At 53.9% G+C, this 27,025-nt stretch overlaps 2 protein-coding genes and 1 long non-coding RNA gene across 5 annotated transcripts; 1 reads left to right on the forward strand and 2 right to left on the reverse strand.

Moving 5' to 3' along the window:
• Positions 1–259: 259 nt before the first annotated feature.
• On the reverse strand, positions 260–4,826 carry LOC106006635. Its single transcript, XR_006607467.1, has 3 exons — positions 4,692–4,826; positions 2,973–3,086; positions 260–2,088 (listed from the first exon to the last, which is right to left on the reverse strand). It is a non-coding gene; the product is annotated as an uncharacterized LOC106006635 (long non-coding RNA).
• ILVBL (ilvB acetolactate synthase like) lies at positions 4,309–14,789 on the forward strand. Of its 3 annotated transcripts, none has more exons than XM_013060648.2 (15): positions 4,309–4,498; positions 5,073–5,217; positions 6,410–6,611; positions 6,737–6,864; positions 6,952–7,292; positions 10,503–10,602; positions 10,739–10,836; positions 10,955–11,091; positions 12,102–12,236; positions 13,217–13,331; positions 13,437–13,606; positions 13,698–13,768; positions 13,851–13,922; positions 14,098–14,203; positions 14,318–14,789. In XM_013060648.2, exons 2-15 carry the CDS (start codon positions 5,083–5,085, stop codon positions 14,494–14,496), a joined length of 1,989 nt encoding a protein of 662 aa, XP_012916102.1. In that variant the 5' UTR covers positions 4,309–4,498; positions 5,073–5,082; the 3' UTR covers positions 14,497–14,789. The 3 variants fall into 3 exon arrangements, with proteins under 3 accessions (XP_012916102.1, XP_012916101.1, XP_004761200.2); XM_013060647.2 differs by lacking the exon at positions 4,309–4,498 and adding an exon at positions 4,626–4,761; XM_004761143.3 differs by lacking the exon at positions 4,309–4,498 and having other exon boundaries at positions 6,952–7,090; positions 7,181–7,292.
• A 414-nt stretch (positions 14,790–15,203) lies between these two features.
• On the reverse strand, positions 15,204–21,715 carry SYDE1 (synapse defective Rho GTPase homolog 1). The gene is made up of 8 exons (XM_004761142.3): positions 21,562–21,715; positions 19,610–19,951; positions 18,864–19,508; positions 18,496–18,710; positions 17,752–17,878; positions 17,380–17,540; positions 16,579–16,804; positions 15,204–16,226 (listed from the first exon to the last, which is right to left on the reverse strand). The coding sequence occupies exons 1-8, from the start codon at positions 21,647–21,649 to the stop codon at positions 15,823–15,825; spliced, it is 2,208 nt and encodes a 735-aa protein (XP_004761199.2). The 5' UTR covers positions 21,650–21,715; the 3' UTR covers positions 15,204–15,822.
• Positions 21,716–27,025: the final 5,310 nt, after the last annotated feature.

Genomic DNA, 27,025 nt, shown 5'->3' on the forward strand with positions numbered 1-27,025 from the left:
GTCATAGGGAAGCTCTATTTTTAATTTCTTGAGGAATCTCCACACTGTTCTCCAAAGTGGCTGTATCAACTTGCATTCCCACCAACAGTTATTTACTAATATTTAAAAAAAACTTTTATTTTTAGAGAAAGAGTTGAGGAGGGGCAGGGGGCGAGAATCTCCAGCGGACTCTGAGCTGAGTGAGGAGCCCGATGTGCGGCTGGGTCTCTGACCCCAAGATCATGACCCGAGCCAAAACCAAAAGTTGGACACTCAACTGACCGAGCCACCCAGGGGCCCCAAATTTAAAAATATCATACATTAAAACAGATTTTTAAAAAGTGCCCAATTCAATGAATTTTAACCCATGCCACCACCACTATAACCCAGATACAGAACATCACCTCAGAAAACTCTCTAGTCCTACCCCCTTTATAATCACATCCTTCCCTATCCTCTAGCAACTGCTGATCTAGTTTTATACTTGGAGAATATAATACTGATGGAATCATTCAGTATGTAACCCTTTAAGACCGGCTTCTTTCACTCAGCATCATTCTCTGGGTGTGTGCATGCCTTGTGGATAGAGAATACCACCCCACCCCATTTCTTCCCCTTGTTCTTTTTTCCCCAGTGTATACATATTTTTAAATTAACATATAATGTATTATTTGTTTCAGGAGTACAGGCCTGTGATTTATCAGTCTTCTACAATACCCAGTGTTCGTTACAACACATACTCTCCCCAACGCTCATCACTCCATTACCCCATCCACACACTCCCCTCCCGTCCAGCAATCCTTAGTTTGTTTCCTAAGATTAACAGTAGTCTCTAAGAACTTAACACAGTGTTGGTTGTTTCTTCTTGCTTTGCTTTGACTTAGATTTAGTTTGGCACTGTCACCAATATTCTCATCTCTAAGTGAAAATAAAAATTTTTGCAGAGTCTCATTCTGTCTTAATTACACTGCTTAGTGAATTAGATACTCTAAAAAGAAAAAAGAATGGTAACTTCAAACTTATCAAATATACTTACTTGGTTTATTTGTTGACTTATTTTTTCCTAAAAGTAGGCAAGTTCTTCTTTTTGCTTACATCTTTCAACAAGTAAAAATAATTTGCCCAGGCTAAAATTTAAATTTTTGAAATGCCTGAAACTTAGAATTTCTTCGCTTAGGATAATCTATTTCTGTCACACTTTTTAATGTTCAGCACAATTTGATTTGTGAGTTAACAGTCTTTCTAAAATTAAAGAATAAGTGATATTTAAAATAAACCTTTTAAATAATATCTTATTTCTCTATTACAGAGATGGCACTCCATTCAACACAGAATATTAAATGTTTCTGGAGATTAAAATAATTTTAAATAGTCAGGATTATATGACACCAGCATAAGGAATGCTGATATCTGATATATTAATCCAATGTATAATTTATAAATCTTTATTCTTTAAAACTATTTCACCAAAAATATCATTGATTTCATCAAAAGGTAAAGGGCTAGAACATTCAAATAGAACTCAAGAGTCTGTCTAGGAATAATAAGATATGCAACATATAATCTCACAGACCTTTGCTAGAAAGAAACATAATTTAAATTATGACTTATGTTTGTAGTTCTGGCCTTTCTTGCCTCCCCTACCACCAGTTTTACTGAAGTATAATCGACATATAACATTGTACTTTAAGGTATACAACCAATGGTTTGATATACATGTATATTGCAAAATGGTGACTATAATAAGTTGACGTCCAACTCTTCACATCGTTACAATTTTTTTCTTATGACAAGAACTTTTAAGACCTACTCTCTTAGCAACTTCCCAATCTACAATACACTACTGTTAACTGTGTTTTCCAAGCTGTCCATTACAGTCCCAGGACTTACTTATCTTTTAACTGGATGTCTGTAACTTGGATCAGTTTCCCTCCCATTCTTTCCTCCCACCCTGGCTTCTGGCAACCACAATCTGTTCTCTGAGCACAATTACTTTGAGATTCATCCAAGTTGTGTGTTTCAATACTTTTTCTTCCTATTGCTGAATAGTGTTCCATGATCGGAATGGACCACCGCTTGTTTAGCCATTCACCTATCGAGGGCATTAACCTTAAAGATAAAACCATCATTTATTAATCAACAAAATTGGGCTTATTCAGGGATAGCAGAAAATTACAATTCAGGATACACAAGCTACAGCAAAACTGAATGCAAATCTGGGGAACACAGGCAAGGTATATTTTTTTATAAAGGAAAAGGGAGGTTTGAAAGGAGCTGTTGTAAACCAAAAGCTCATTAGAGTAAACTGGGAGTTCCAAGAATAGTGACTTTTCATTGGCTGAGCTGTCACAGTCCTTCATTAGCTGGGCTGTTGCTGGGGGAGGAGGAAAAACCTTTCTTTCTCCTGCTGGAGTAGTACAATAGTATCTATTCTCCAGACTTGCGAGGTAGGTCTCTTCCTGAGGTTTACAGTTGATGATGAGTGGCAGGGCATGTGAGCTTCCCTTCTAGCCTCCCAACTCGATTTTATTTTATTTTATTTATTTTTAAAAGATTCTATTTATTTGACACAGAGAGAAAGAGAGAGAGAGCACAAGCAGGCAGAGTAGCAGGCAGAGGGAGAGAGAGAAGCAGACTCTGCTGAGCAAGGAGCCTGATGTGGGACTCGATTCCAGGATCCTGGGATCATGACCCGAGCCAAAGGCAGCCGCTTAAGTGACTGAGCCACCCAGGCATCCCCCAACTCCATTTTAAATGAGGTTTCCTTTTACTGATTTTCACAAGAAACATTTGGTTTTTCCAGTTTTTGGCTGTTACAGATTAAGCCCGTATGAATAATTGTGTGCAGGTTTTGTGTGACTTAGGCTGTTCAAAATCTTCTCCTCTTTCCAACTCAGAATAAAATCCAGTGTTAAGTGGAGGGTGTCTGGGTGGGCCCCAAATGTTACATCCTGTGACAGGCATGGGGAAGCCATGTGGTTGAAGCACCGTACCTGTTCTCCCAGACTGAGAGCAGCATTGCTTGAGTTCACATTGTGCCTCTTTCACTTACAAGCTGTGTGACCTTGAGCAAGTTCCTTAACCTCTCTGTGCTCCTGTTTCCTCATCTGTAAACAAGGATATTAATAATATAAACTACCTTACAGGGCTATTGTGAGAATTACATGAGTTGATGTGAAGAGTCTATGGAACAGTCCCTCTTATGTAATAAGTGCTTAATGAAAAGTAATGGTCACTATTTCATTATTGGTTTTGGAAATTTAATTGGACCTAGAAGACCTTTCTAGGAAGTTTTATCCTTTTAATTATAGGAAGGGAAAGTGGGGTTGAGCTGGTAGATAAGATAGAAAGGAGAGGAACCGGTTTTAGAGACTGTTGGAATACTCCTAACAGATTTCATAAAGTGGCGGGGAGAGACTCTTTGGAGTGGGTTCAAGAGGGAATAGAAGGGCTCATGAGAGTAAGTAAAGACAAGTCATTGGAGGAATTTCGCTAAAAAGAGGTGCAAAAGGACAGTGATAGGTGAAAAATGTGGGGCAAACGGAGTTTTCTTTTCTTTTTTTAAATGGGTGAAATGAAAAGTAGGAAGATTCAACATTAGATAAAATTAATAATGGGGTGGAATACTCAGCGGGAAATTCCAGAAGTTGACGAGGGATGGGAGCCACTGCTAAAATGTGAAGATTCATTTTGGAAGGTAGTAGGGTACTTAATACTAGAATTATTTCCCCTTTGCTGATGGGGATCATTTTCCAAAGGTCGGACGGCTGGAAGCAGGTCCCTGGTGCTACCGAACGTCTCCTCCCCGGCACTCTACTCCCACGCATTCTGAACTCTGCATTGAGAAACCCGAAAGTCGGGAAAGAAGGCGGCCTCTGTTGTTGAACAGAGGCCGGCCTACGAGCGAGGGGGCGGGCCTCCGCCTTTGCAGGGTTACGTAAGATGGGAGGCGGGGTCTGTGCAAGAGCTGGGAGCCGAGCTTGCTTGGGACGTGGGCCCGGGTGGTGGTGGATTCTGGGGAGCGGCCTGTGACGTCCAAGTCCGGCTAATCTGACGGGGCATTCGGCACGGCTGGTGGGAAAGCCGGCGGGCTCGGAAAGCCAGAGGACTACAGGCTGAAATGTGGGGCCAACGAAAGGCCGCGGAAAGTCGGCTCCATGGGCCTCGGCTTAGACCAGCTGCCAAGGGGCGTGGCCTCTTGTAAAGAAAAGTGATAGGCTTGAAGTGAGAGCCAATGAGAGGCGGGGGAAGGCGGGGCCTGTGCGCGCGCCGCCAGGAAGACCAGAGTCCTTATAGGCGGTGCTTGTGTCCCAGGGCGTGGTTACGGCTCTGCGCACGCGCGCCGGGCCGGACTACAGGGAACCGCCAAGAATTTCTCACCGCACTCCCCTTGTGAGAGAAAGGGGCGCGGCCCCAGCTCCCGGCCCAGCTCCCCAGCTCTCCGACCCCAGGCCGCGCTCCTAGGTCACGTGACATGAAGGGCGCCGAATTCCCCCGCAGTCAGGGCCGTTTCCTGCAGGTGAAGGCCAAAGTGCCCCGGGGGTAGGAAAAGTCTTCTGATGCGATCCGACCTCGACCCCGGGCTTGGGGTGTGGGGTCGAGTTCCGGAGCTCGCAGTGGGTAGAGATCTGGTTTCAGGAGAGGGGCTCACTCGCGAGCTTGGGGGCGTGGCCTCGTCCTAGGTGACGTAGACGCGGGGTGGGCGGGCTCACCTTTAGGGCTGAGATTCGGATCCAGGTGTAAAAGAGAGGCGGGGCTCCCCGCCAATTCGTTGAGAAGCCGGTGAGTGTTAAAAACTATCTTGAGGTCGTTCTGGCCGTATTGACGTGTGGCGGTCTAGTTTCAGTGGTGGTGGTGGTGGAGGAGACGTAAAGGGAGCGTCTGTCGCCGCAGGAGGCGTGGCCTCCCCCGAGAGGCGGGGCCTGGTCCTCCGGGGGGCGTGGCTTCGTCCAGAGACGTGCGGCGTAAGGGGCGTGTCCGCGCCGAAACGAGGGGTGGGGGAGGTGTGGCCCGGTATCCGTGTGGGAGGGGGCCTACTTTCTTCCGCAAAGGATCTCTGCGTCTAGAGGCTGGCTCTGTCCTTTCTCTTTCAGGTGCGGTGTCATGGAGACCCTCGCGGCCGCCGCCCCTGCAGGGAACTTCTTCCCCTCATTCCTGTTCTTGGCCTGCGGGACGCTAGTGGCCGCTCTGCTGGGCGCCGCGCACCGCCTGGGGCTCTTCTACCAGTTGATGCACAAGGTGCGGGGGCACAGATCAGAGGCGGGCTGGGGGAAGGCAAAGAAGGAACGAGCGCCTGGCACTCCCTCTAGCTCACATATTTTGCAGGCGGAGAAAGTGAATCCCAACTAATTTAGGGGGTTCGGTCGGGAAATTCTATCCACTTCCCTGTCCCCATTGCCAGGTTGCAGACGAGGCCCTGGACTTTGCCTCTAGCAAGAGAGAATCTGGAGTATCTGTGCATTGGCTCAGCGCTCGGCCCACTCCTTCCCCAGCGGCCCCGAGCCCTTTTCACAGAGCACTGCTTCCTGAATCCTGTGCGGTCAGAGTGGGCCAAAGGCAGGCACCCGAGGGGGCTGTGACAGTTGTCATGTACCTCTCAACACGACCCTGAATAGTTTTTTTGTTTCTGCCCTCATGTTGCACAAGAGGAAATAAGCTCAAGACATTTTGTGGGATAACTTGCCATAATTGATCTTTTTGGGAAGAATTGACCCCACAGACCTCACTCTTGGTTCCTCCCCTCAGGAATCTACCCCTTCCCCGCACTCCTTCCCCAATCCTTCCTTTCTTCACCAGGAGCAATAGGAGCAAGGCTGCTAGTCTTGAGGATTTGTGGAGGTTTAAGGCAGAGGCCTCTGTTGTGCCCGGCTGTGAGGAAGCTGGGTCTGGGAAGCCTCAGGCATGATCTCTGACAGCAGGCTACTCCGGGTGGCTAGCAGCAGGCCAGCTGGGCCTGCCAACTGGGCTTGCCCTGTGAGTGGGAGGAAGTCTAGCAGGCTGGAATTAGCAGTCAGGCTGCCAGGCCCTGGAGGGCAGGCAGTTCTGGAATCTCAGCAGATAGCCCCTGGCCAAACTGCTTTGGGTTCTTGGGATCCATTTTCCCCTCTCCTGTCACCCTCATTGCCCCACTCCCCTCAAGACAGGCAATGTAACAGAGAGCGCTTAAGAGCATGCGTTCTATGGGACTTGGACTATTGCTGGGGCAAGGCTTGGTCTTCCTAGCTGCAAAAGGATATAATCACCAGAGGATCTGATAGGATAATGTGCCTTTCTCTGGGCCTGGCATATGGTATTATAGGTGCCTAACCAACATCCAAGTTCCCCTGACTGTCCTGCCCTCCTTCTTGGGGGAGCGAGATCGCCTTCTCCCTATGTGCCCTAGTGCCCTTGCCGGTCCTTGATAATCTTGTGCTTCCTTTCCGGGGCCCAGGTGGACAAGGCAAGCATTCAGCATGGCGGGGAGAACGTGGCAGCTGTGCTGAGGGCCCATGGCGTGCGCTTCCTCTTCACACTGGTCGGTGGGCACATTTCCCCGCTGCTGGTGGCCTGTGAGAAGATGGGCATCCGTGTGGTGGACACTCGCCACGAAGTCACAGCCGTCTTCGCTGCCGATGCCGTGGCCCGCCTGACTGGTGAGGGCAGAGCAGAGAGGACTAAGGGCTGGGGAGAATGGGATGGGGGAGGTCTTCGAGGGGCAGAGTTTTTTTCAGAGGTGGCCAGGCCGGTGGGCACAGCTGCAATGGATTCTGTGTTTCAGGGACGGTGGGTGTGGCTGCAGTGACAGCAGGCCCGGGCCTCACCAACACGGTGACTGCAATGAAGAATGCCCAGATAGCTCAGTCCCCAGTCCTGCTTCTGGGTGGGGCTGCCAGCACACTCCTACAGGTGCCTTGTCCTTGGTGGGTGGTGGGGGCCCCAGGGAGCCTCAAAGGGCTCATGTGTTGACTCTCTGGACACCTCTGTTTCCACCAGAACCGGGGTGCACTCCAGGCCATTGATCAGATGTCCCTGTTTAGGCCACTGTGCAAGTTTTGTGCTTCCGTGCGGAGGGTGCGAGACATTGTGCCCACTCTGAGGGCTGCGATAGCTGCTGCCCAGTCGGGCACCCCAGGTAGGTGGAGGGTGCTGGGCAGTGGTCAGGCCCTAAGGCTTGGGTCTAGGGAGGCATGGCAGGCTCAGTATCCTCCCTGCCCCTCTGCAGGCCCAGTGTTTGTGGAGCTGCCCATCGATGTGCTGTACCCCTACTACATGGTCCAGAAGGAGATGGTGCCAGCCAAGCCGCCCAAGGGCTTCATGGGTCGAGTGGTCACCTGGTGAGCAGCCCCACTCCCACCATGCTCTCTCCAGCCCCTTGCCCTCCTTTGTAACTTCTGCCAGCATCGGTCCCTCCTTTGACTCATTCATGGGCTTGCATATCAATTGAGTGGGGGAAGGGCAGCCATGGGAAGAGCATTCTAGGTAGAGGGACTACAAATGCAAAAGTCCTGAGGCAGGAGCAAATTTGGTGGGTTAGGAAAGCAAGGTAACCTATGTGACAGCAGCAGGTGAGCAAAGAGGGCAGGGGCTGAGCTCGGAACCGCCAGCAGCGGCCATTGGAGGACCTGGCTTTTTTTTTTTTTTTTTTATTTGAGTTCCATTGAGAAGCATTACAGGGCCTTAAGTAGAGGCATAGGATACCCTGAGTAGGAAAATGGACTGTGGGGTTGGGTGCAAGCTGGGAAGCCAGGGAGGAGGTGTGGTGGGCCTTGGGACTAGAGGCATGGTGGCCTGGATCTGGGTGGTGGCGGTGGGACACAGAGACATGTGAGTGGATCACATGTGAGTGCTTAGACCTCCATCTGGCCAGGATAAGGGAGACACTTAAAGGTTTTTCTAGAAGAGCTACAAGCTTGAGGGGGGCTTCTTTCAGTTGAGAGGATAGAAAAGGGTTCTAGGTAGGGCCATAGCCCAGGCAGAGGAATGGGAAAGGCGTTGGTTTTTGGTCTCCACTGAAATGGGCCTGGCTGAAACTGCACGGGAGAGAGTCGATTGTCCTCCTTCCCCTCTGTCCCCCCCTTTGCCCGTGTTTGCCCTTCCACCTTCTGTTCCCCTGCGACCACACTCAGTGCCACGTACCTCGCAGGTACCAGGACAGGCGCGAACAAGACTGATAGGCCACTAACCCCTGGAGAGACAGCACCTGAGGGCCAGCTCAGGGAGTAGTGGTTTCATGCATATGGCTTTTATAACAACCCTGAGTCAAGATGGCATGGTATTATTATGCGCATTTCATAGGTTCGGTAACTGGGACCCAAGGGGGCCAAATGACTGGCATGAAGTCATCCAGCTTGCTCATGGCACACGACAATTCAGCCTCGAGGATCGCTCAGGGCCTTGTCCACAGAGCTATGTGCTGTCTGTAATGAATGAAGTGAGTCCAGAGAGAGGGGTTCAAATCCCAGGACCACCACTAACGAGCTGTGTTCACCTTAAGCAAATGGTTAAGCCTTTCTTTTTTCCCACAGTTTAACTAAGATACAGTTAACAGAGGGTGAAGTTTGAGGTGGACAGCGTAATCATTTAACCTTTCCTGACTTCACCTTCCTTATCTGTGAAATGGAAAGCATTGCCTGTTTTTCTCTCTAGACTAAGATTCTGTGGAGAATGAAACGAGGTCATTTTGAGAGTATAAAATGTGGCAGTGAATAACTAACTGTTACTGTCTTAAATAAGGATACTGTTGGGAGTCCAATGTCCCTGTCAGGTGTGAGGCAAGGTATCTCCCATCCTTTCTCCAACATGGTTATGGAACCACAAGTACAGAGGGGGATTCAGGGGTTCTGAACACATAGGAAGTAGCTGGTGACCCTGTCTGGTGACCCTGACGGGTAGGCTCAAGTTTAGCAGATTTATTCTGTGGCTGTGACAGCAGCCTGTTTGTTCCCTGGCTCCTCCCCTTCCCTCCCCCCATTCACTTCTTTTTTTTCTTCTCTTTTTTTTTCATCTTAAGATTTTATTTATTTATTTGACAGAGATCACAAGTAGGCAGAGAGGCAGGCAGAGAGAGAGGGAGGAAGCAGGCTCCCCACTGAGCAGAGAGCCCCATGCGGGGCTCCATCCCAGGACCCTGGGATTGTGACCTGAGCCAAAGGCAGAGGCTTTAACACACTGAGCCACCCAGGCGCCCCATTCTTTTTTTCTTTTCTAAATTAAAAAAATTTTAAAAAGATTTTATTTATTTGATAGAGATCACAAGTAGGCAGAGAGGCAGGCAGAGAGAGAGAGAGAGAGAAGCAGGTTCCTTGCCAAGCAGAGAGCCCGATGTGGGACTTGATCTCAGGACACCGAGACCATGACCTGAGCCAAAGGCAGAGGCTTAACCCACTGAGCCACCCAGGTGCCCTGTAAAATTTTTTTTCTTTAAGTTTATTTATTTGACAGTGAGTGAAAGAGGGAACACAAGCAGGGAGAGTGGAAGAGGGAGAAGCAGGCTTCCCACCGAGCAAGGAGCCTGATTCCGGGCTTGATCCCAGGACTCCGGAATTATGACCTTAGCCAAAGGCAGATACTTAAAGACTGAGCCCCCCAGGCGCCCCTAAAATGCTCTTTAAAGATTTTATTTACTTGATAGAGAGCATAACCAGGGTGAGCAGCAGAGGGAGAGGGAGAAGCAGGCTCCCCCCAGGCAGGACTCGATTGTAGGACCCTGGGATCATGACCTGAGCTGAAGGCAGACACTTAGCCCACTGAGCCACCCAGGCGCCCCTCCATTCTCCTCCTCTCTCCTAGGCTGCCCCTACTTGGCCCCTGGCTCTTCCTTTGCCTTTTCTTTTTGCGTTAGTTCCTTCCTTGGCCTCTTCTCATTCTCTGTAGTTTCCTTCTCATTCTCCGTTTCTCCTTGAAAGAGAAAGAGAAGTTTCAGGCTCTTTGTGCTTTCTGCCAATGCCCACGTGTCTTGTTCTTGGTTGGGCTGGGTGTTCCTCAGGGAGGTCAGAGCTGGGCAGGTGGTATCTCTCTGTCTTGAGGCCCTGCACAGGCCCACATGGATGGTCGAACGAGTAAGGATACAGAGGTGTCAGAAGCCAGAGAAAGCAGCTTGAGTCTTGGGGATATTAGTAGCTTCACTGACTGAGTGTTTTACCAAGTGCTTTATAGTTTGGATGGATAGCTAGTGAACCTTAGGAAGGAGATTCCCTCTTACGTTTTACAGAGGAGGAAGCTCAGAAAGGTTAAGTCACTTGTCTGGTCACACAGCTAGGAAGTGGTGGAGCTGCATGTGGCTGTCCGTGCAGCCGTTTGTGGCCCTGATCATGGTGCTCCATGCCTGTGTCTCTTGTTTCTGAGGGTCTGTGTCTGGCTGGGTAGTCACCAGAAGCTTCTGAGGGAAGCAGGCTTGCTGGAGACTCGGCCACTGGCTTGTGCCTCTGCCACAGTGTTGCCGGTCCACTCCTGTGCCTGCCTCACTTCCTAGACCCTGGCCGCCTCTAGCTCTGGGAGCCCTGGTCACTGATTCTGGTAACCAGCTCTTGCTCTCACCTTTGCAGGTACTTAGAGAATTACCTGGCCAACCTCTTTGCAGGAGCTTGGGAGCCTCGGCCTGAGGGCCCTCTGCCTCTGGACATTCCCCAGGCATCCCCCCAGCAGGTGAATCGCCTCTCTTCCCTGGCTGAGGACCCCACCTGGCAGGATGGTCTTTCTTTGAGTCCGTATTGGGGCCTTGATCTTGGGGGCTGATGGTGACTCACACGGTTGGCTCTTTGAGCCCCATCTCTTCTCCCAGGTTCAGCGCTGTATGGAAATCTTGAGCCGAGCCAAAAGGCCCCTTATTGTGCTGGGAAGCCAGGCTCTGCTGCCCCCGATACCTGCTGAAAGACTTCGGTGAGAAGGCTCAGCCCTGCCGTTCCTATCATATACCTGGTCCCTGGTCCCCTGATGCCTTGTGGGGTGGGGCACACCCTTGACATTACACTCACCTCTGTTCTGTCCGGATCCCCAGGGCTGCTGTGGAGACCCTTGGCATCCCCTGCTTCCTGGGAGGGATGGCACGAGGACTGCTGGGCCGCAACCACCCCCTACACATCCGGCAGAACCGTAGTGCTGCCCTGAAGAAAGCAGATGTTGTCCTTCTGGCAGGTGGGCCTCGGCCGCCTCTGCTCTCTTCCCTTCCCTTCCCTCCAGGCCCCCCTGCCCACTGCCCCCACCTCTGTGACCCTGCCCCTCCTGGTCAGGTACTTACTGGCACCCTGCCCTACTAATCACTAACCTACTAATCACCTACCGTCTTATCTTGGGTCCCACCCCTTCACCTTCCAGGGGTGTGGACAACTGTGTACTTCAAGTCCAGGTAAACTCTGGCAAGGTTGGAGCTGTGTTGTAGGCTCAGCTTCGTGCAAAGGAGAATGCGTGGATAGTGGGTACCTGCAGTATTTATATTCAGCATTTGCATCTGTGTGCTTTATACGGGGTTTCTGTAGCGTAAACCTGTATGTCATGTACATTCTCACACAAAGTATTTGGACTCCTGTCCAACATGGAATAGTTGTTTCAGTTGGCTGTTGTGTAGTAACCATTGCTAAACTCAGTGACTTAAAATGAACTTATCATTACTTAAGGTCCACCTAGAGGTTAGGTGGTAGTTTTCCAGGTTTTGATGGGGCTCACTGATGAGTCTGTAGTTGGAGAGGCAATAAGGCATCTGGGCTGATCGGGCGGGGCTGCTGCATATACTTGGCCTTGGTGGACTACAGATTAAGCTGCCATGGCCTCCGCTGGCTAATTGAGTTCTTTTGCTCTTCCCTGCCTTTTCCTCCAGCTTTCTCACCTTCCAGCGGGCCAGCCTGGGCTTGTTCACTTGGTGCGATGAGAAACATGCAGGGATAGGAGAGTGAGGTTTTTAAGAGAGAGGCAGCAGAAGCCACAGTTCTTGAAGCTTGGTCTCAGGAACGCTTGCCTTCACCTGCCACACTCTCTTGGCCAGGGGACAGATTCGAGGGGTGGGGAGCTGTGAAGTCAGCTGCAGGCGGTCCTGGTACAGGGAGAAAGGAAGAATGGGGACCCTTTTGCATTTAGTCTGCTATGGTGGATTAAGTAAAGTGGTGGGATACTGGCTGTCCAGCCACTGAACCCCCTGTTCTCCACTCCAGGAGCCGTGTGTGACTTCCGCCTGTCTTATGGCCGTGTCCTTAGCCGCAGCAGCAAGATCATCATTGTCAACCGTAACCGGAAAGAGATGTTGCTTAACTCAGACATGTTCTGGAAGCCCCAGGAAGCTGTGCAGGGTGAGCTCCTGGGACCCCCCAGCTTCCGCCCCAACACATATAGGGGCACCCAGTCAGCCAGAGACATGGGCTCTCAGACTGATGGGTGCTTCTGGATGAACAAACAGTGGGGCGTGCGTAAGAGGGAAGGCCAGGGAATGTGCATGTGATCGTGCTCCTGGTTGGAAACCCTCCCATGCTGCCAGCTTCCTGGAGGACAGAGAGCTCCCTCCTGGGCCCCGAGGCCTCTGTTGTCCTTCCATACCATCCCTGTTACAGTCTGTTCCCATAGCCTTAATGTGCTCTTCTTTGCCCATCATTCCAAACACATTGATGGTACTACACGGACCTCTTGGGTCAAGCAGAGAAGTGGCATTGCTACATTCGTGTTCGGGAAGGTCCACTGTAGTAGCTGGTAGGCAGTGAGTCAGAGGGGGCAGGTGGAGGCCAGGGGCTTATTCAACCAGGCCAGGACAGAAAGGCTGAGGCCTGGAGTGGGCACAGACAGGGAGGACAAATTCTGCTTCTCTGCGCTTCCATGGGATCATTTCTAAGACCAACATGAAAAGGACAACACTGGCCCATTTCTCAGTCAGTTCACAAGCATGCTGCATGTCTGGGTCAGAAAGACATGCTTGGCTGATGGAGGTGTTTGGAGGGATGTGTTTTAGAGGCCGAAGTGATAGCACTGCCTGATCTGGGCGGGGGGGGGGGCGGGGGGAAGGAGGAGGCAGGCAGTAAAGCTGCTTGGGTTTCTAACCCACATTGTGCTTCCTGAACCTTCATTTCTCTGGCCTTGCTCTCTGCCTCACCTTGGCTGCCCTAACCTGGTTCTGGCAGATTCTGGGGTGTGTTTTCCCTGTTTTGCCCTAGGAACATTCTTGGTCTACCTCCTTGTCTCTTTCTGGAATGTTGCCATTGGATTCCTGCTGTCACTGGGCCTCTGATGCTGGAAGGGCAGGAGGCCACTTCCCTGCAGCTGTATCCTCTTCCTTCCCTAGGAGACGTGGCCTCCTTTGTGTTGAAGCTGGTGGAGGGCCTTAAGGGCCAGACGTGGGCCTCAGACTGGACAGAGGAGCTTCGGCAAGCTGACCGGCAGAAGGAGCAGACCTTTCGGTGGGGACCGGGTAGAGCAGACACGGGACCGGGACCGGGGGTATTGTTGTGGTTTCCTGGAAGGCTTTGTTGCTGGCCCTGCTGACGTGCACTGCTCCATGGCAGGGAGAAGGGGTTGATGCCTGTAGCCCAGCACCTGAACCCAGTGCAGGTACTGCAGCTGGTGGAAGAAACTCTGCCTGACAACTCAATTCTGGTGGTTGATGGTGGGGACTTTGTGGGCACTGCCGCCCACCTGGTGCAGCCCCGTGGCCCCCTGTGCTGGCTTGATCCTGGTAAGGAGGGACAGCTTGGGACAGCTGCTCTGCCTGGGACAGCTTGCATTGTCCAGGCCCCTTTACACCCACCTGCTCTTGGTTTTCCTAGGGGCCTTTGGGACTCTGGGCGTTGGTGCAGGATTTGCACTTGGGGCCAAATTGTGCCGGCCGGATGCCGAGGTGAGTGAGGATGCTGGAGGCTGGGGGCGGTACACTGTTTTCTGAACAGTGAACCACTCAACCAGCCTTGTTTCCTGCTCAGGTGTGGTGCCTGTTTGGAGATGGAGCTTTTGGCTATAGCCTCATTGAATTTGATACCTTCGTCAGGCACAAGGTGACCGAGCTGCCCTGAAGGAAGCTCAGAGCTTGGGGTTCTGGGAGTGGTCATGAGGGGTGAGCAGGGCTAGGGAGGGAGCTGCTTCTGTCCGGCAAAGGTCCTGTCCCTGTCTTTGTCCTCTGGCTAGCCTTAAAGCTGAAGGCTATGGCCTGGCCTCATCCTTTCTCTGCAGATCCCAGTGATTGCTTTGATCGGGAATGATGCTGGCTGGACCCAGATTTCTCGGGAGCAGGTGCCGTCTCTGGGCAGCAATGTGGCCTGTGGCCTGGCTTACACTGGTGAGAGGCTGGGTTTGGGTGGAGAGAGGGAGAAGCTGTTTTATGTGTTCCTCTCCTGGGTTGACTGCATGGTGGCCTGGGTCCCTGCCACCATGACTTGACTTCCCCTTTTAGATTATCACAAGGCAGCCATAGGACTTGGCGCCCAGGGCTTGCTGCTCTCACGGGAGAAAGAAGATCAGGTGGTCGAGGTGCTTCATGATGCTCAAAAGCAGTGCCGAGATGGCCACCCGGTTGTGGTCAACATCCTTATTGGGAGGACGGACTTCCGAGATGGCTCCATTGCTGTGTAGGGCCTCGTGGGTTAGTATCCTTGGCCTTCCCACCCCTGGACTGTGCCTAGTTGGTTTAGAGTCTCATCCTTGCCTGCCTTGGAGCTGGCCTATCAGGTCCAGTGACTCTACAACCCTCTCTGAAGACAGGGTGGGGCTGGGGTTGGGGAGGTGTGGGTCAGAGCTCAGAGAGGTTCCCTGGCAGCACTAGAGAGCTCCTGGGCCTTTTCCACTGTGGGCACACCCTTTCTCCCTTCCTCTCATGTGCACTGAATAAACCACCTCTGGTCCATGTGGCTCCAGCACTCATTCCAGAACTTGTGCATATTGATTTATTGTCCACAAAGATGGAAGTGAGGGAAAGGGGGAGACAGGAGGGGGCCTACTCTCCCGCTGGAACTCGGGCCCGCTGAGGCTCCATTATTGGGGGTTTCAGGGTGCTTGGCCACTGCAAATTCTTTTGCCCTTAGAGGTCCGTGAAAGAGCCCCATATGCCTGCTCCAGACGTGTCCATGCACACTAGCCCTCACATACAGACACACACGCACGGAGGCAATAAATATGTTCCGTACCAAAGTGCCCCCAGCCTGACATTTCAGGTGGGGCCCTCCGAAAGGGAGGTCTTGTAAGTGCTCAGTTTTTTCAGGAATGTGGAGGAAGAACTGGGGAGGGGAAAGGTCAGACTCTGCTAACTCCATTTCCTGGTTTGAGGCAATCATGGTGTTTTCCCGGAAGAGAAGGTGGGGAAGCCAGCTATTTTTCTAAAGACCCTTGGCTCCCCTTATCCAGCCAGAGCCCAGGATAGGGGCTTTCCCCCCACCCTGCCTCACATAGCACCTCATGATAGTCCTTGGACCCTCCAGGGGAGGGAGCAGCAGAGTGCGGTGCTTAAAGCTAATACTGATTTGGTTGGCAGCAGCAATAGGACTGACGGGGGTGGGGGGCGGAGGGGCAGGAGAGAAGGAAGTGGGGGCGGTGTCGTCTCACCATCTCGGGGTGATGCTCACAGTAACTGGTGTTTCCCTGGCCAAGGGGGAGGGGGCAAGAGAGGCCAGACCAGCAAGCGGGAGAAGTGCCTTTTGGCAGCAATGGAAGAAGCCCTTGGTACTAAGAAAAGATGTCCTCAGCAGCTGGTCCCGAAAGTACCCAGTCCCCAGCCTTCGCAACCAGTGCCCCACCACTGGGCACTGGAAACGAGGAATGATTCTCAGCAACCGGCTGGTCACTAGGCAAATCCCCAGCAACTGGGACGGTGGCCCGGGCGGCCCTGGTCCCCTCTGTCGCCGGGGCACCGCCTCAGCTGCCAGGAGTCTGGCCCTTCGTGACCGAGGTCCCGCCCCGCCTGGCTCAGAGGCACACGTTGATCTGCTTGGAGAGCTCTCGCTCCAGGTCCAGGATGAGGGCGTCGAAGTCTTTGAGGTTCAGGTGCGGGTTGAAGGGTGCCTCGAAGTCGTCTTCGAAGTCCGCGGCGCCCGCCGGCTCGCCCGCCTCCTCGTCCTCGTCCTCGCTGTAGCTGCCCGTCACGTGGTCGTAGTCCGGCCCGGACAGAAAGTCCCGGCCGCACGGCAGGAAGTCCCGTCCGCACACGCTCCAGTCGCCCGCGTAGCGGTTACTCGGGGGGCTCTCAGGGCCGCCCCGGCCGCGGGGCCGCGCCACCACTTCGGGGCCGGAGAGCGGCAAGTGCAGCGGCGGCTGCCGTTTGGGCCGCAGGTATGGGGCGAGGTCGGGAGGCTCCGGGGCCCCGCGGGGATCTGCGGGGGAAGAGCGGGGCTCGTGATTGGCCGCCTAGCTAACCGGGCCCCTGATTGGCCCGGCGGGAGACGGGACCTGCTACCGCATCGGGATTTCACTGGCCGAGCTAGAACTGGTTGCTTCGGCAACCGGCCCTCTGATGGGCAGGTCGAGAGGCAGGGTCTCTGACCGCGTCAAGCACGGATTGGCTCAATCTGAACGGGTTGCTGAGGCTACCAGGTACCGTTCACGCAAGGGGCCAGGCGAGAGGGGCGTGGCACGCCTGAAATCTGGGACTCTGATTGGTCGCTCAGAAAGCATCCTTGCGGCGGCCTGGCCTGGATTGGCGGCGCGGGCCAGGGGCGGGCTCACCTGGCCAGGCCTGAAGCAGGTAGTGCAGCACCTCGATGTGGCGCTTGAAGTCCACTGCGTTGGTTAGGCCGGGGCCAGAGCTGCGGATGCGGGGCCTGGCGGGTGCTTGGCGCGCGGGCAGCAGCACGGGACCGAAGCACACGGCCAGGTTCTGCGGGGTCATGCGGTTGTGGGCGTGGAAGGAGGAGACGAGGCGCAGATGGTCCAGGAGAAGCGTCAGCGTGGCCTGAGAGAAGACGGTTGGGAATCATGAATCGGGTGAAGCTGGTCCCCTGTCAAACCTGAAGGGAGACTAAGGCGGCCCACAGTGGGAAAACTCGAGATTTCATAGCTGGTTGATGGCTGAGGTCAGGCTTTGATATTAGTATTATGATCTATTTTGCTGGAGAGGAGACTGAAGACAAAGGCAACTTAGCTTTGGAAAGGCAGAACTTGGATTTGAACCCTCCCCACTGTCTGTTAGACAGGGCTAGCATTAATCCCGTTTTAGGGTTTATACCCTATGAGGATATTGAGGCACAGAGGTCAGGACTTCTCCAGGATCCCACAGCCAGAACCTCCCTGGCGGTAGGCTTACAGACCTGTATTCAGAGCCTGCATTTTTGTGATATCCTGGCTGTGCAACCTTGGGCAACTCACTTAACTGCTCTGGGCCTAGGTTTCTGTAGCTACAAAGTGGGGATGCTAATAGCACCTACTTTCTAGGGTTGTGACAGTGTACATCATGGGCTCAGTGCAGGTGACACACTCTCCTGATGTCAGCTCATTCAGTCCTGCCCACTCCCACCAGACCCAACTCACCCTCTCCACATCTGGCAGGCAGTTGAGGAGCCCACGGGTGCCCTCAGTGCTGGAGGGTGCCCTGCTTGGGGGTCCTTGGGCCATGGCCTCCAGCACCACCTGATAGAGGGGCTGGGTGATGAGTGGGGTGGGCAACTCCCGAAGATAATCCTTGAGGATGCCTGTGGACACAGGGCCCACTCTGGTCAGGGCACCCCTGGCTTCTGAGGCTGGAAGGGTCAGCTGGGGCTGGGAGGCGGAAGAGGAGGACAGGCACAGGAAAGTGAAAACAAAGCTAGACAGAAAGGGTGATGTCCCAGAGGGACCACAGGGACTCCCTTGCGGGTGAAGTTTCAACAGGGAGCAGGCAGGGGACAGAAGGGGCTTGCTGACCAGTGATGACATTGATATCAGGATACAGGTCCTCAGAGAGGCAGACGGCTGCACTGTCCCGCTCAAAGTCATCCCGAAGCTCTTTCTTCACGGCTGCCGAGCCACACAGACGGTACAGCCCCACCACCTGGGGGTGGGGACAGAGAGAGATCTTCTTGCCAGTGCTACAGACTGATCGGGGCCAGGTGGTTTGGGGTTGGAGGTTTGGGTGAGGGTGGCAGTGGGCTGTGGCAGAGGGGCTGGCTGTGGCTTTCCCAGCTGCCTTCCTGCTCTTCTGACACCCATCATGGGGTCCCCACCTGGCTGCCTGAACAACCTGGCCCTGTAAACCCTCTGCTTGGATCATTTGTCCTGCCACCACCCTCCTTCTCAGCTCACTTGTCACCTCCTCTGGGAAGCCCTTTCTGACTACTCCAGCCAGCATCAAGTCCTGCTTCAAGCTCTCCCAGCCTCAGTCTTGTCCCAGCCAGTTTTACACTTGTGAGTTACTGGAATCATGTCTTTTCTTCCATCAGGTTCTAAGCTCCAGTAGGTCTGGGACCATGTATTACTAAATGGATGGATGACCCATGGGTTCTGGGCTGGGTGCTGTGGTCTATGGGAGCCTCCTGCCCTTGTCTAAGCTGGGATTGGACCTAGGAGTGTCCCAGGCAGGGTGTATTCGTGGGGAAGGCCTGGCCTCTGTATGCTGGGTGTCCTGGGATGTAGGTCTGAGGGCCAGCTGGGACGGGGCAGGGGGCTCACCCGCAGCCCTCGGCGCTCGATCTGCCCAACACACTTCTGGATGATGAGGGGCACCTGGCCCGGGGGGTTTTCTCGCTCCACCAGCAATGGCAGGGGCAGCCCAAAGACTCGGGGCTCAGTTGTGCCTGGTGCTTCCTGCTGCTCTGACAGGGTCAGTTTGGCATACAAAAGCCCCTGAGGCTCCAGGCGCACGGCCAGCTGCTGGGCCTGGCACCCTGAAGACACAAGGGCATCTGTGGGGTCTGGCTGCCAGGCTCCTATGCCCTGCCCCCCTGCTCTGAGCCACACCCCCACCCTGGACACTCTGGGGGGAAAGGCAGGGCTGAATCCTGTGCCAACCGCTCTTTCCTTGCAGCCAGGTATCCTACCTCGGAAGACTGTGGGTAGCAGCACAGTGCCCTGGGCGCAGGGCCGGTGCCGCCGGACACCAGGGTCCCATGCCAGCACCAGGGCCCGCAGCAGCCGGGCAGCCTCAAGTTCCAGGTGGAAGGTGTGATCCAGCCGCAGGAAGTCTGGCCCCCCCCGCAGTGGCCCCGTTCGGGCCCGGGCCACCCCATCCACCTGCAGTAGGCAGCAGAGGTCTCTTGGGGTGGCCCCAGGTGCTGGCCGCAGACCCCCCAGCCCATACAAGTGCAGGCTGAGGCGGCCCCAGAGTGCGGCGGGGGGTGTTCGGGCTGATGTGCCCACCTCATAGGGCCGGAAGGCAGTGGGTGATGGGGGCCCCGCTGGGCGCTCCGGTGAGTCCCCATCACTGAGGTAACCGGCCCGAGGTCCCCTTGTGGCCCCAGCCCCTGCTGCCCGTCCCGGGGTCCCCACACTGCTGTCCAGGTGGTAACGACTGATGACGGAGCCCTCGGGGGCGGCTCGCTCACGCTCTCTGCCAGCCCGGGTGCCCCGCAGGCTCAGTCGCCGCCGCAGGTCAGGCAGCTTCTTCATCTTCATGGAGAGGCGCCGAGCTGGGCCAGGGGACTTTGTGCGGGAGGCTTTGGTTGGGGGGCTTGCAGGGGCTGTGGCTGTAGAAATAGCAGATCTCAGAGTTCAGAAGCCTGGGCTTGGGATAGGGGTGAGGCTTGTGGTCATCTTGGGGAGCTGGAGGAATGAGGCTTGTGCTCACCTTGTGAGGCTGGGCCCTCTGGCTCAGCTGAGCCTGGTTGTGGTCCCAGGGGCTCTGGTGCTGGGGGTCTGGAGTCTTCCTCGGGGATAGGGTTGTACCAGATCTCACCTGCGGGCTCCCCGCTGCCAGGTGCCCTGGCCCCCAAAGCAGCCTCTTCTGGTGGCTTGGCCCCACCCAGCACCCATCGTCGACTGCTGGGCTCCAGGCTCTGCAGGTAGGCCCCCCGAGCTGGGCTCCGAGATGCCTCAGGGCTTGGGGGCCCCTCTGCTCCAGCTTGGGACCCTTCAGGGGCCTGGGGCTCTGGCTCTGGAGGATTGGGCTCCGGGCGCTGGGCTGGGCGGCCTGGCAGAGAGCAAGGGGAGTGAGACCCAGCTACCCCTCTGCTGCCCCCAGTGCAGCCCCAGCCTGATGGCTCTTTCCCCAGCAGGGGCCATGGCTGGGGTGCACACAGTACTGGCACTCACTCCACATGTTTGTTTGGAATGGGCAGGGGCAACCCAGCAATCTCATTGGTTGCCAGCTTACAGCCTGCCCCCACTTCGTCCCTGGGGGTCCCAAACGGTGTCCCTCTGCCCTTCAGCCTCAGGGGTCCAGTGGGGTTTCCCAGGACTGGGGCCCGCACTCTCAACTCTACCTCCCACCCCTGGCATGGAGCTCTGTCCCTGTCCCTTCTTACTGGGTGGCTTTGGGGAAGTTGCTTTCCGTCTTTGAACCTCAGTGTCCTCCTTTGAAATGGGGGGAGTCAATGCCCTCCTCCAGGGAGGCATCAGAGAGCTCGGCGTGGGGACTGCTTCTTAGGTGTCCAAGTTATGGTCAAGCACGCAACCCACCGTGAAGGCTGCCTCGCTCCTTTCGGAAGACAGGAGCAGGCACGACAACTAGTGCTCGGGCCTCCCTTAGCTCTCCTTTTCTATAGCGCTCCCCCCACCGCCCACCCCTTGCCTGGTCTTCCAGGCTCTGCCCCCACCCTGGAGCGAGCCCTGTCTCTCAGCCCAGTCCAGATCCCCATGGTCAATGCCTTGGGGCCTCCGCTGTGCTCCATCATCCCTTCTCTGACATCCTGGGCTGTTTCCTGTCTGTGTTTGTGCGTGGGCACCCCTGTCCCTTCTCCCTGCTCTAGGAAACTTGGGAATCTTTGGGAAGGGACGGGGTGGTGGGGAGAAGATCAGATCCTGAAGTCATCAGGCCTCCCTCCTTTAACTCCTTCCTTCCTGGGACTTTCTGGCCCATGCAGCTCCCAGTTCCTTAAGGTCTTGTCTTGTTTGCTGGTGGACTCTCTCATCTGTCAACTCTGATTTCCAATGCCCTTGACCCTGTCTCGGGGGTCTCTATTAGTAGCATGTCCAAAGAGCTGTTTAAGTCACTTCATTGGCTCTGGACAAATGACCCAACTGTTCCATGCCTCAGTTTCCCCGCCCATCTAAAAGGAACAATATCCTAGGGCTGCCTAAGGTGGGCGCAACTGCAGTCACTGGTTTATAGGAGGGAGGGGGTTTAGGGGGTGGCCACTGTGGCTGATGCACCGCCTCTCTCCCTCCTCTGCAGGAGGTGGCTACCCATCTTCCATCCCGGGTCTCCAGGGTGCAGGGTGTCCCAGCCTGGCCTGACTGGGCCCGTTTGCCAGTTTCCCAACTCCTCCTCCCCTCCGCCCTCCAGGCGCTCGGTCTCGGGCCCATTTCCTGTCAGGGGCGAGGCCCCCTCCTGGGCCTCGCAAGGAGCCCGCAGCGCTGGCATCCCAGGCCAGGCGCACATAACGGTTTGCGCCCCCTCTCCCCCCTGCCCAGCCCCTTCCTACCAGAACCCCTGCCCGCTCTCGGTCCCCCACCCGGGGCCTCAGGGGGCTCCGCGGGGCTCCCCCCCACCCCCTAGTCGTCCGCGCCTTGGGGCTCCCGGACCATCTCCCGGGCGGGACGGGGTTCGGCGCCCCCTCCTCCGCCTCCTCCTCTGCTCACCGCGCTCCTTCGCGTCCGACTTTTTCCGGGGAAGTTTTTCCCGGCCTCGCAGGCGGGAGAAGGTTTTCCTGAGCAGCGGCTCGGCCATGCTGGGGCCCGGGCCGGGCCGAGTGCGCGCCCCGGGCTCCGGCCGCGCCGCCCCCCGCCCTCCCCGCCCCGCCCGGCCTCCCCGCCCCGCCCGGGCCTCCCCGCCTCCCCCCCCCCCCCACCCCCAGTTCTCCGCGCCAGCAGGAAGCGCATTCCGGGAATGCTTGGCCCAAACTTTTTTTTTTTCCCCTTCCCGCGGCTCGAGCGAGCGATGCTGGGATATGTAGTTGCCCGGGCCGGGTGGGGAGGAGATGGGGGCTCTAGGCTGCCTTGCTGGCTCCAACTGTATATAGCGTGGCACGGTCCTGAGCCCTGTCTTCCCTCTTACCCACTCTCCTTTGGTAATCGAACACAGCACCTTCTTTTGGATTTACTTTCAAGACGCATCCTGCACGTATTTCCACCTCTTACCCCCATGTACTGCTCCAGCCTGGTGCAAGCGGTGGCCTCACTCCCTTTGTTCCATGACACCTCCTCTTCTTTAGTCTTCTGGACGCCACTTGGGTGCCTCCCAATTTTCCCATCCCCCAATTTCAGTTACTACAGATGTTTAACAGACCATCTCCAAACTAGTGGTGTAGAAGCCATTTTATGATGCCGCAGATGCTGCGGGTAAGGGATTTGGGCAGGGCAGAGCTGACATTGATCGTTTCTACTCCTTGGTTGGAAAGGCTTTGAGGTTTAGAGGTAACTCAGCAATGGGGAGCTGGAATCATCTGCAGGCATGTTCACTCACAGGGCTTGCAACCTATCCCAGCTGAGGGCTGGGACCTCTTCATGGGCTGTGGACCAGGACAACTACGTGGGCCTCTCCCTCTGGCCTGGGCTTCCTACCAGCAGGTCATTTGTCAGGAGGGTTGTTTCCAGGACTCCAAAGTCAACAAGACCAAACCTGCATTACATTTCCTAACCCAGCCTTGAGGGTCATGTTGTGTCACTTCTGGCGTCAGATTCAAGACATAGACCCCACCTTCTCAGTAGGCCTTATGTCAAGGTGACCTTGTGAAGAGAATGTGGGATGGGAGCTATTGTGGTCATCTTGGAAAATTTAACCTGCTTCAGTCCTTCATTCCGTTCTCCAGAGTGGATTTAAAAACCGAAGCCAGATTATGACACACCCCTGCTGGAGAGTCTTTCCATGACTGCTCACCCCACCTAGAATAAAATGCAGATTTCCAGTAAGACTTCTGGCCTCATCTCCTTTGTTGTCCCCATTGCTCACCATGACCTCTTCTCTGGTCCTCCTTTACTTCAAACTGTATCTGTATCAGGCCCTTTGCACATGCAGTCTCCTCTGTCCCAGAGCCCTGGTTCTTCTGAATTTGCCTCTTTCTCATCCTTTAGTTCCAAAAGCAGCCCCTTGGGAGGCCCTCCTTGAGTCCCCACCCCTGTCCACTCATTATCACCTCATTGTGTTTCATTTCTTTGAACACTGTCACAGATTGAAATGAATAGCTTCAGTGTTTGTTCTAGTTTATCTGTGTCCTTGTTGAAATGGGGACTCTACCATATGCATGTCTGTCTTGTTCACTGCTGAGTGTTCAGGTAGGCGATCAGGTGCCAGGTGCCAGAGGCCTGGCTAGGAGTGGGTGGCCAAGCAGCTTGCATAGTGTGTGTTTGCTAATTTTGTGTCTCAAAGTGGATCTTTCTGTTTATTCTACTTGGAGTTTGTTGAGCTAGTTGGATGTGCAGATTCATATCTTTCATTCACTCTGGGAGGTTTTTCTTGGGCCATTATTTCAACTGTTTTTTTTCTATCCCTTTCTCTTCTCTCCTTTTGGGACTCCCATTATACATATGTTTGTAGGCTTATCAGTGTTCCATGGGTCTCTCAGGTTCTACTCATTTTTCTTGGATGTGTGTTTGGCAGGAGACATGCTGGAGAGTGGTGGGATGCACCCCAGGAGTCTTTGAGGTAGCTACTGACAGCGGGGGAGAGGTCAGGGTCAAGACAACATCTGTTCACAAGTCCCAGGAAGTGGGGACAGGAGAGGGGGGCCCCTCAGGGTATGCCAGTACTTCAGAGAAGCTGGAGGCTGGCATGGAGATGAGAGCAGGCCTTGGTCCCACCCATAACACATCAAATGAATAAAACACACTCACACAGCATATCCATATTTACTTATTCATTCTTGGTAAACACTTTTGACGTTGTTTCTCTGCTTTTCCTTTGCATTTATTTGGCTCATTATTTAACTCATTTAATTCACAGTTGGCTATGATTCTTTGTCAGCAACCAGAAATTTTTGGTAAGTGTTAATAAAATGGTTATGAATACTGAGTTTCACATTCTGTGTAGACTGGCTCTTGGTAGTTGCTGTTGGGATTTAAGAGTGTTTGTGTGTATTCTCTTTCCCCCCAATGTTCTCACTGGCTGCAGACATGATGTGCTGTACTTATGGTGCCTGATGGATAAATCCAGCCCCCAGAAGAATGGGGATTTGTTGAAAGAAGAAGTGCAGGTGGAGGGTGCTGGTGAGGTTTGAGCAGAGCTCTGCACCTCTGTGGCAGACAGTGTGTGGATATATGTCCTAGCTACCTCACCCCTCATGTGGGATGACTGAAGGTTCATGTCCCACATCGACCCTACAGGTCCCCATGGGACCGAGCTCCAGCTCCCCACACTGGAAACTCGAATGTCAGTACACTTTTTACTGACTTCCTTCCCTTCTGTTTCTCACTTCTGCACCACCTCCCCCCCACCTCCCTCTGCCTTCCAGCATTTCCTGGATCCCTTCCCAAATAAACTCTCTGCACTTGAATCCTTGTCTCAGGGTCAGCTTCTAGAGGACCCCAAATGCAGACCTTCTTTCTAGGCCTCAGTTTCCTTGTCCACACAAAAGAAAGAAATCTCCCCCTGTTACCAAGATTGTGGGAGTGGGAATAATGGAGGCGGGGCATGTATCTGTGGGCTAAGCCTGTCTGCCTTCTCCCTGGAATCCTTAGTTCCTGGGAATGCAAGATGAAGATGATCATGGGGAGCAGTCTCCCAGCTTTCCCTCACCCACTTTTGTCACTTCCTGTTGTCCCTGTGCCTGAGGCTCACTGTGTCAGGTACCTTCCAGGGTGAAGAGGCACTTGTCTGGCTGGGAGTCCATCCTTAGAGAATCCAGGGAAGAGGTGTTTGCTCAGAGATGTCCACCAGGGTAGCATTGAGCAGCTAGAGGGGGAGAGGTGGCCAAATTACCATGAGGCAGCTTCCTGAGGTGAGATATGGCGTCACTTGGCAGGCATTTATTGGGGCAGCTTTTCTGGGCCAGAGCCTCCCAGTGACCCTTGGCAAAGCCCAGCAGGCCACCCGTGGAGCTGAAGCCCAGGGGCAGCAGAGCCCCTAGTGCCCTTGCGGTGCCCTCCTTCCCTCAGCTGCAGGTCAGCTGGACTCTCCTGCTGGCCAGGCCCCTGCACACGCCCAGGACACCTTCAGCAACTGGCCACCAGGAGCCATGCCAAGAGCTGCCATGGTGTCCAGCTTGCAGGACCTCTAGTTGTCCCAGAGAAAGGGGAGGCAGTGTGGAGAGGGGTGACCAACCCATGGGCTGGGGCAAATAGCCCAGGGTGGGAAGGACCAGGCAGAGACCCCATGTCATTTCTTAGCTACTTCCTCCTCTCTCCGAGGTCTCTGGGTTTGACTTCCACAGAAACGTCTGGCCCTTGACTGGCTCTTGGGAGGAAGCCCCTAAACCTTTACAGTATCCTACTTGATAAGAATCTCTTTGTATACCTGGAGGCCAGGCTAACAATGCGATTTATAGTGAGGGCCTTCGGCCACGCTGTGTCAGGTTAACGTGTAGGAGCCAGACACTGAGTAACCAAGGTCAGCCACATGGGCAGTTGGCCATGTCTGTGTGGCTGTTATGGACAGAATTGTGTCTGCACCAAATTCATATGTTGAAGCCCTAACTGCTCCATCCCTCCCCCCAACCAAGTTCCTCAGAATGGCCTTTAAACCATGATTAAATCCAGTGAAGTCTTTAGGGTGGACCCCAATCTGATATGACTTCTCTTCATAAGAGGCTATCTGGACACAGGATGTGTGCATGGAGGAGAGGTCATACGAGGGCATGGAAGATGGCCGTCTACCAGCAACGGAGAGAGGCCCGAGAAAGAACCAAGCCTGCTGATGCCTTGATCTCGGACTTCTGGCCTCTAGAACTGAGAAGTAAATTTCTCCTGTTTAAACCACCCCGTCTGTGGTGTTTTATTATGGCAGGAGTAGGAAACTAATACCGATGAAAACTCTGGACCACGGGACTCAAGGAGCTCCCCTGGCTGGCAGTATACCATGTTTGTGGTTGAATGTCACTGCTGGGAGAATTACATGTTGTCCACATGCATCCACTGGGAGGGGACAACTGGCCCCCTGGTGGCTCGTCCCTTCTGGACCCTGGCCCTTGTGCTTTTTACCCTTGTTGGTTTTTAATCTCTATCCTTTCCCTGTAATAAACTGTGCATATAACAATTTTGCTGAGTTCTCTTGACTCCTAGTGAATCATTGAACCTGAGGGTGGCCTTGGAGACCTCTTCCTACACAGGTTCAAGGAGATAGGAATGACTCCCCAAATCCCTGGCAAGTGTCTATTTGGGAGTAGCAGCTTTTCCTCCCGGACCTCAGGCTGAAGCCTTACTGTATCCTTCCTCATCCCTTGCTGGAAGTGCCTTTCTTTCCTACCAGCTGATCCACCTTTTGCCTCCCAGAGTCCCACATGGGGCTGCAGCATGACCTTGGGCAAGTCACTCACCTGGGAGGTCACTCGGCATGCTGGAAGAAAGGGTCAGGTGTTTGGGTCACACTACACTGCATTGGAATACTTCCTCTGCCCTTATCTAGCATATGACATTGGGACAGTTACTTTACTTCTTTGAGTCTCCAAAATTGCTTTGAATTACCCAACAGAATCCCATGTATGGAGAAAAAGTGTTATTGTGCTCTAATATTGACCAGGGTCATTCTGCTCCTTCAGACTCAGATAGATGGGCTCAAGCCCCTTCCAACACCCTTGCTTGAGATGTTGGAGAATTACTAGATGTTTGTTTACTCATGGACTCCTGTTATTGCTGAATTAAATAGCTTCATGGTGAGCTTGCTCTTCCTCGTTTCTAGGATGGGGTGCATGGGCTTCTTGCCTTGATTTTGCCAGGGTTCCCGGTTGTGTGACAGATTTTAGTGAGGTTGGGGGAGTGGAGGGAGAGTTTACATTGCATACCACAGCAACTTAACCTTGACTGTTAGATGTTTCTGTTCCAACCCAGCCTACCTCCTAGAATCTTGTCATTGCATTGCCTCCCCATCCATTCCTTTGTTCATCCATTCATTTGTTCATTCATTCATTTGCTCAGTCAACAACTATATTTTGAGTGGCTGCTGTCTGGGTTTGGG

The sequence above is a fragment of the Mustela putorius genome, unplaced genomic scaffold (genome assembly GCF_011764305.1).
Source record: "Mustela putorius furo isolate JIRA1106 unplaced genomic scaffold, ASM1176430v1.1 tig00000095_pilon_pilon_pilon, whole genome shotgun sequence".
In the NCBI taxonomy this organism is placed as follows: domain Eukaryota; kingdom Metazoa; phylum Chordata; class Mammalia; order Carnivora; family Mustelidae; genus Mustela; species Mustela putorius.

Excerpts from the sequence above, each read along its gene's own strand:
- ILVBL (XM_013060648.2), top strand. The coding sequence starts at position 5,083 with ATGGAGACCCTCGCGGCCGCCGCCCCTGCAGGGAACTTCTTCCCCTCA. Across the intron at positions 6,865-6,951 it reads CTGCCAGCACACTCCTACAG|AACCGGGGTGCACTCCAGGC; the intron begins GTGCCTTGTCCT and ends TGTTTCCACCAG. Across the intron at positions 11,092-12,101 it reads AGATGTTGTCCTTCTGGCAG|GAGCCGTGTGTGACTTCCGC; the intron begins GTGGGCCTCGGC and ends TCTCCACTCCAG.
- SYDE1 (XM_004761142.3), bottom strand. The coding sequence starts at position 21,649 with ATGGCCGAGCCGCTGCTCAGGAAAACCTTCTCCCGCCTGCGAGGCCGG. Across the intron at positions 19,509-19,609 it reads AGAGGGCCCAGCCTCACAAG|CCACAGCCCCTGCAAGCCCC; the intron begins GTGAGCACAAGC and ends CTATTTCTACAG. Across the intron at positions 17,541-17,751 it reads TGATATCAATGTCATCACTG|GCATCCTCAAGGATTATCTT; the intron begins GTCAGCAAGCCC and ends CTGTGTCCACAG.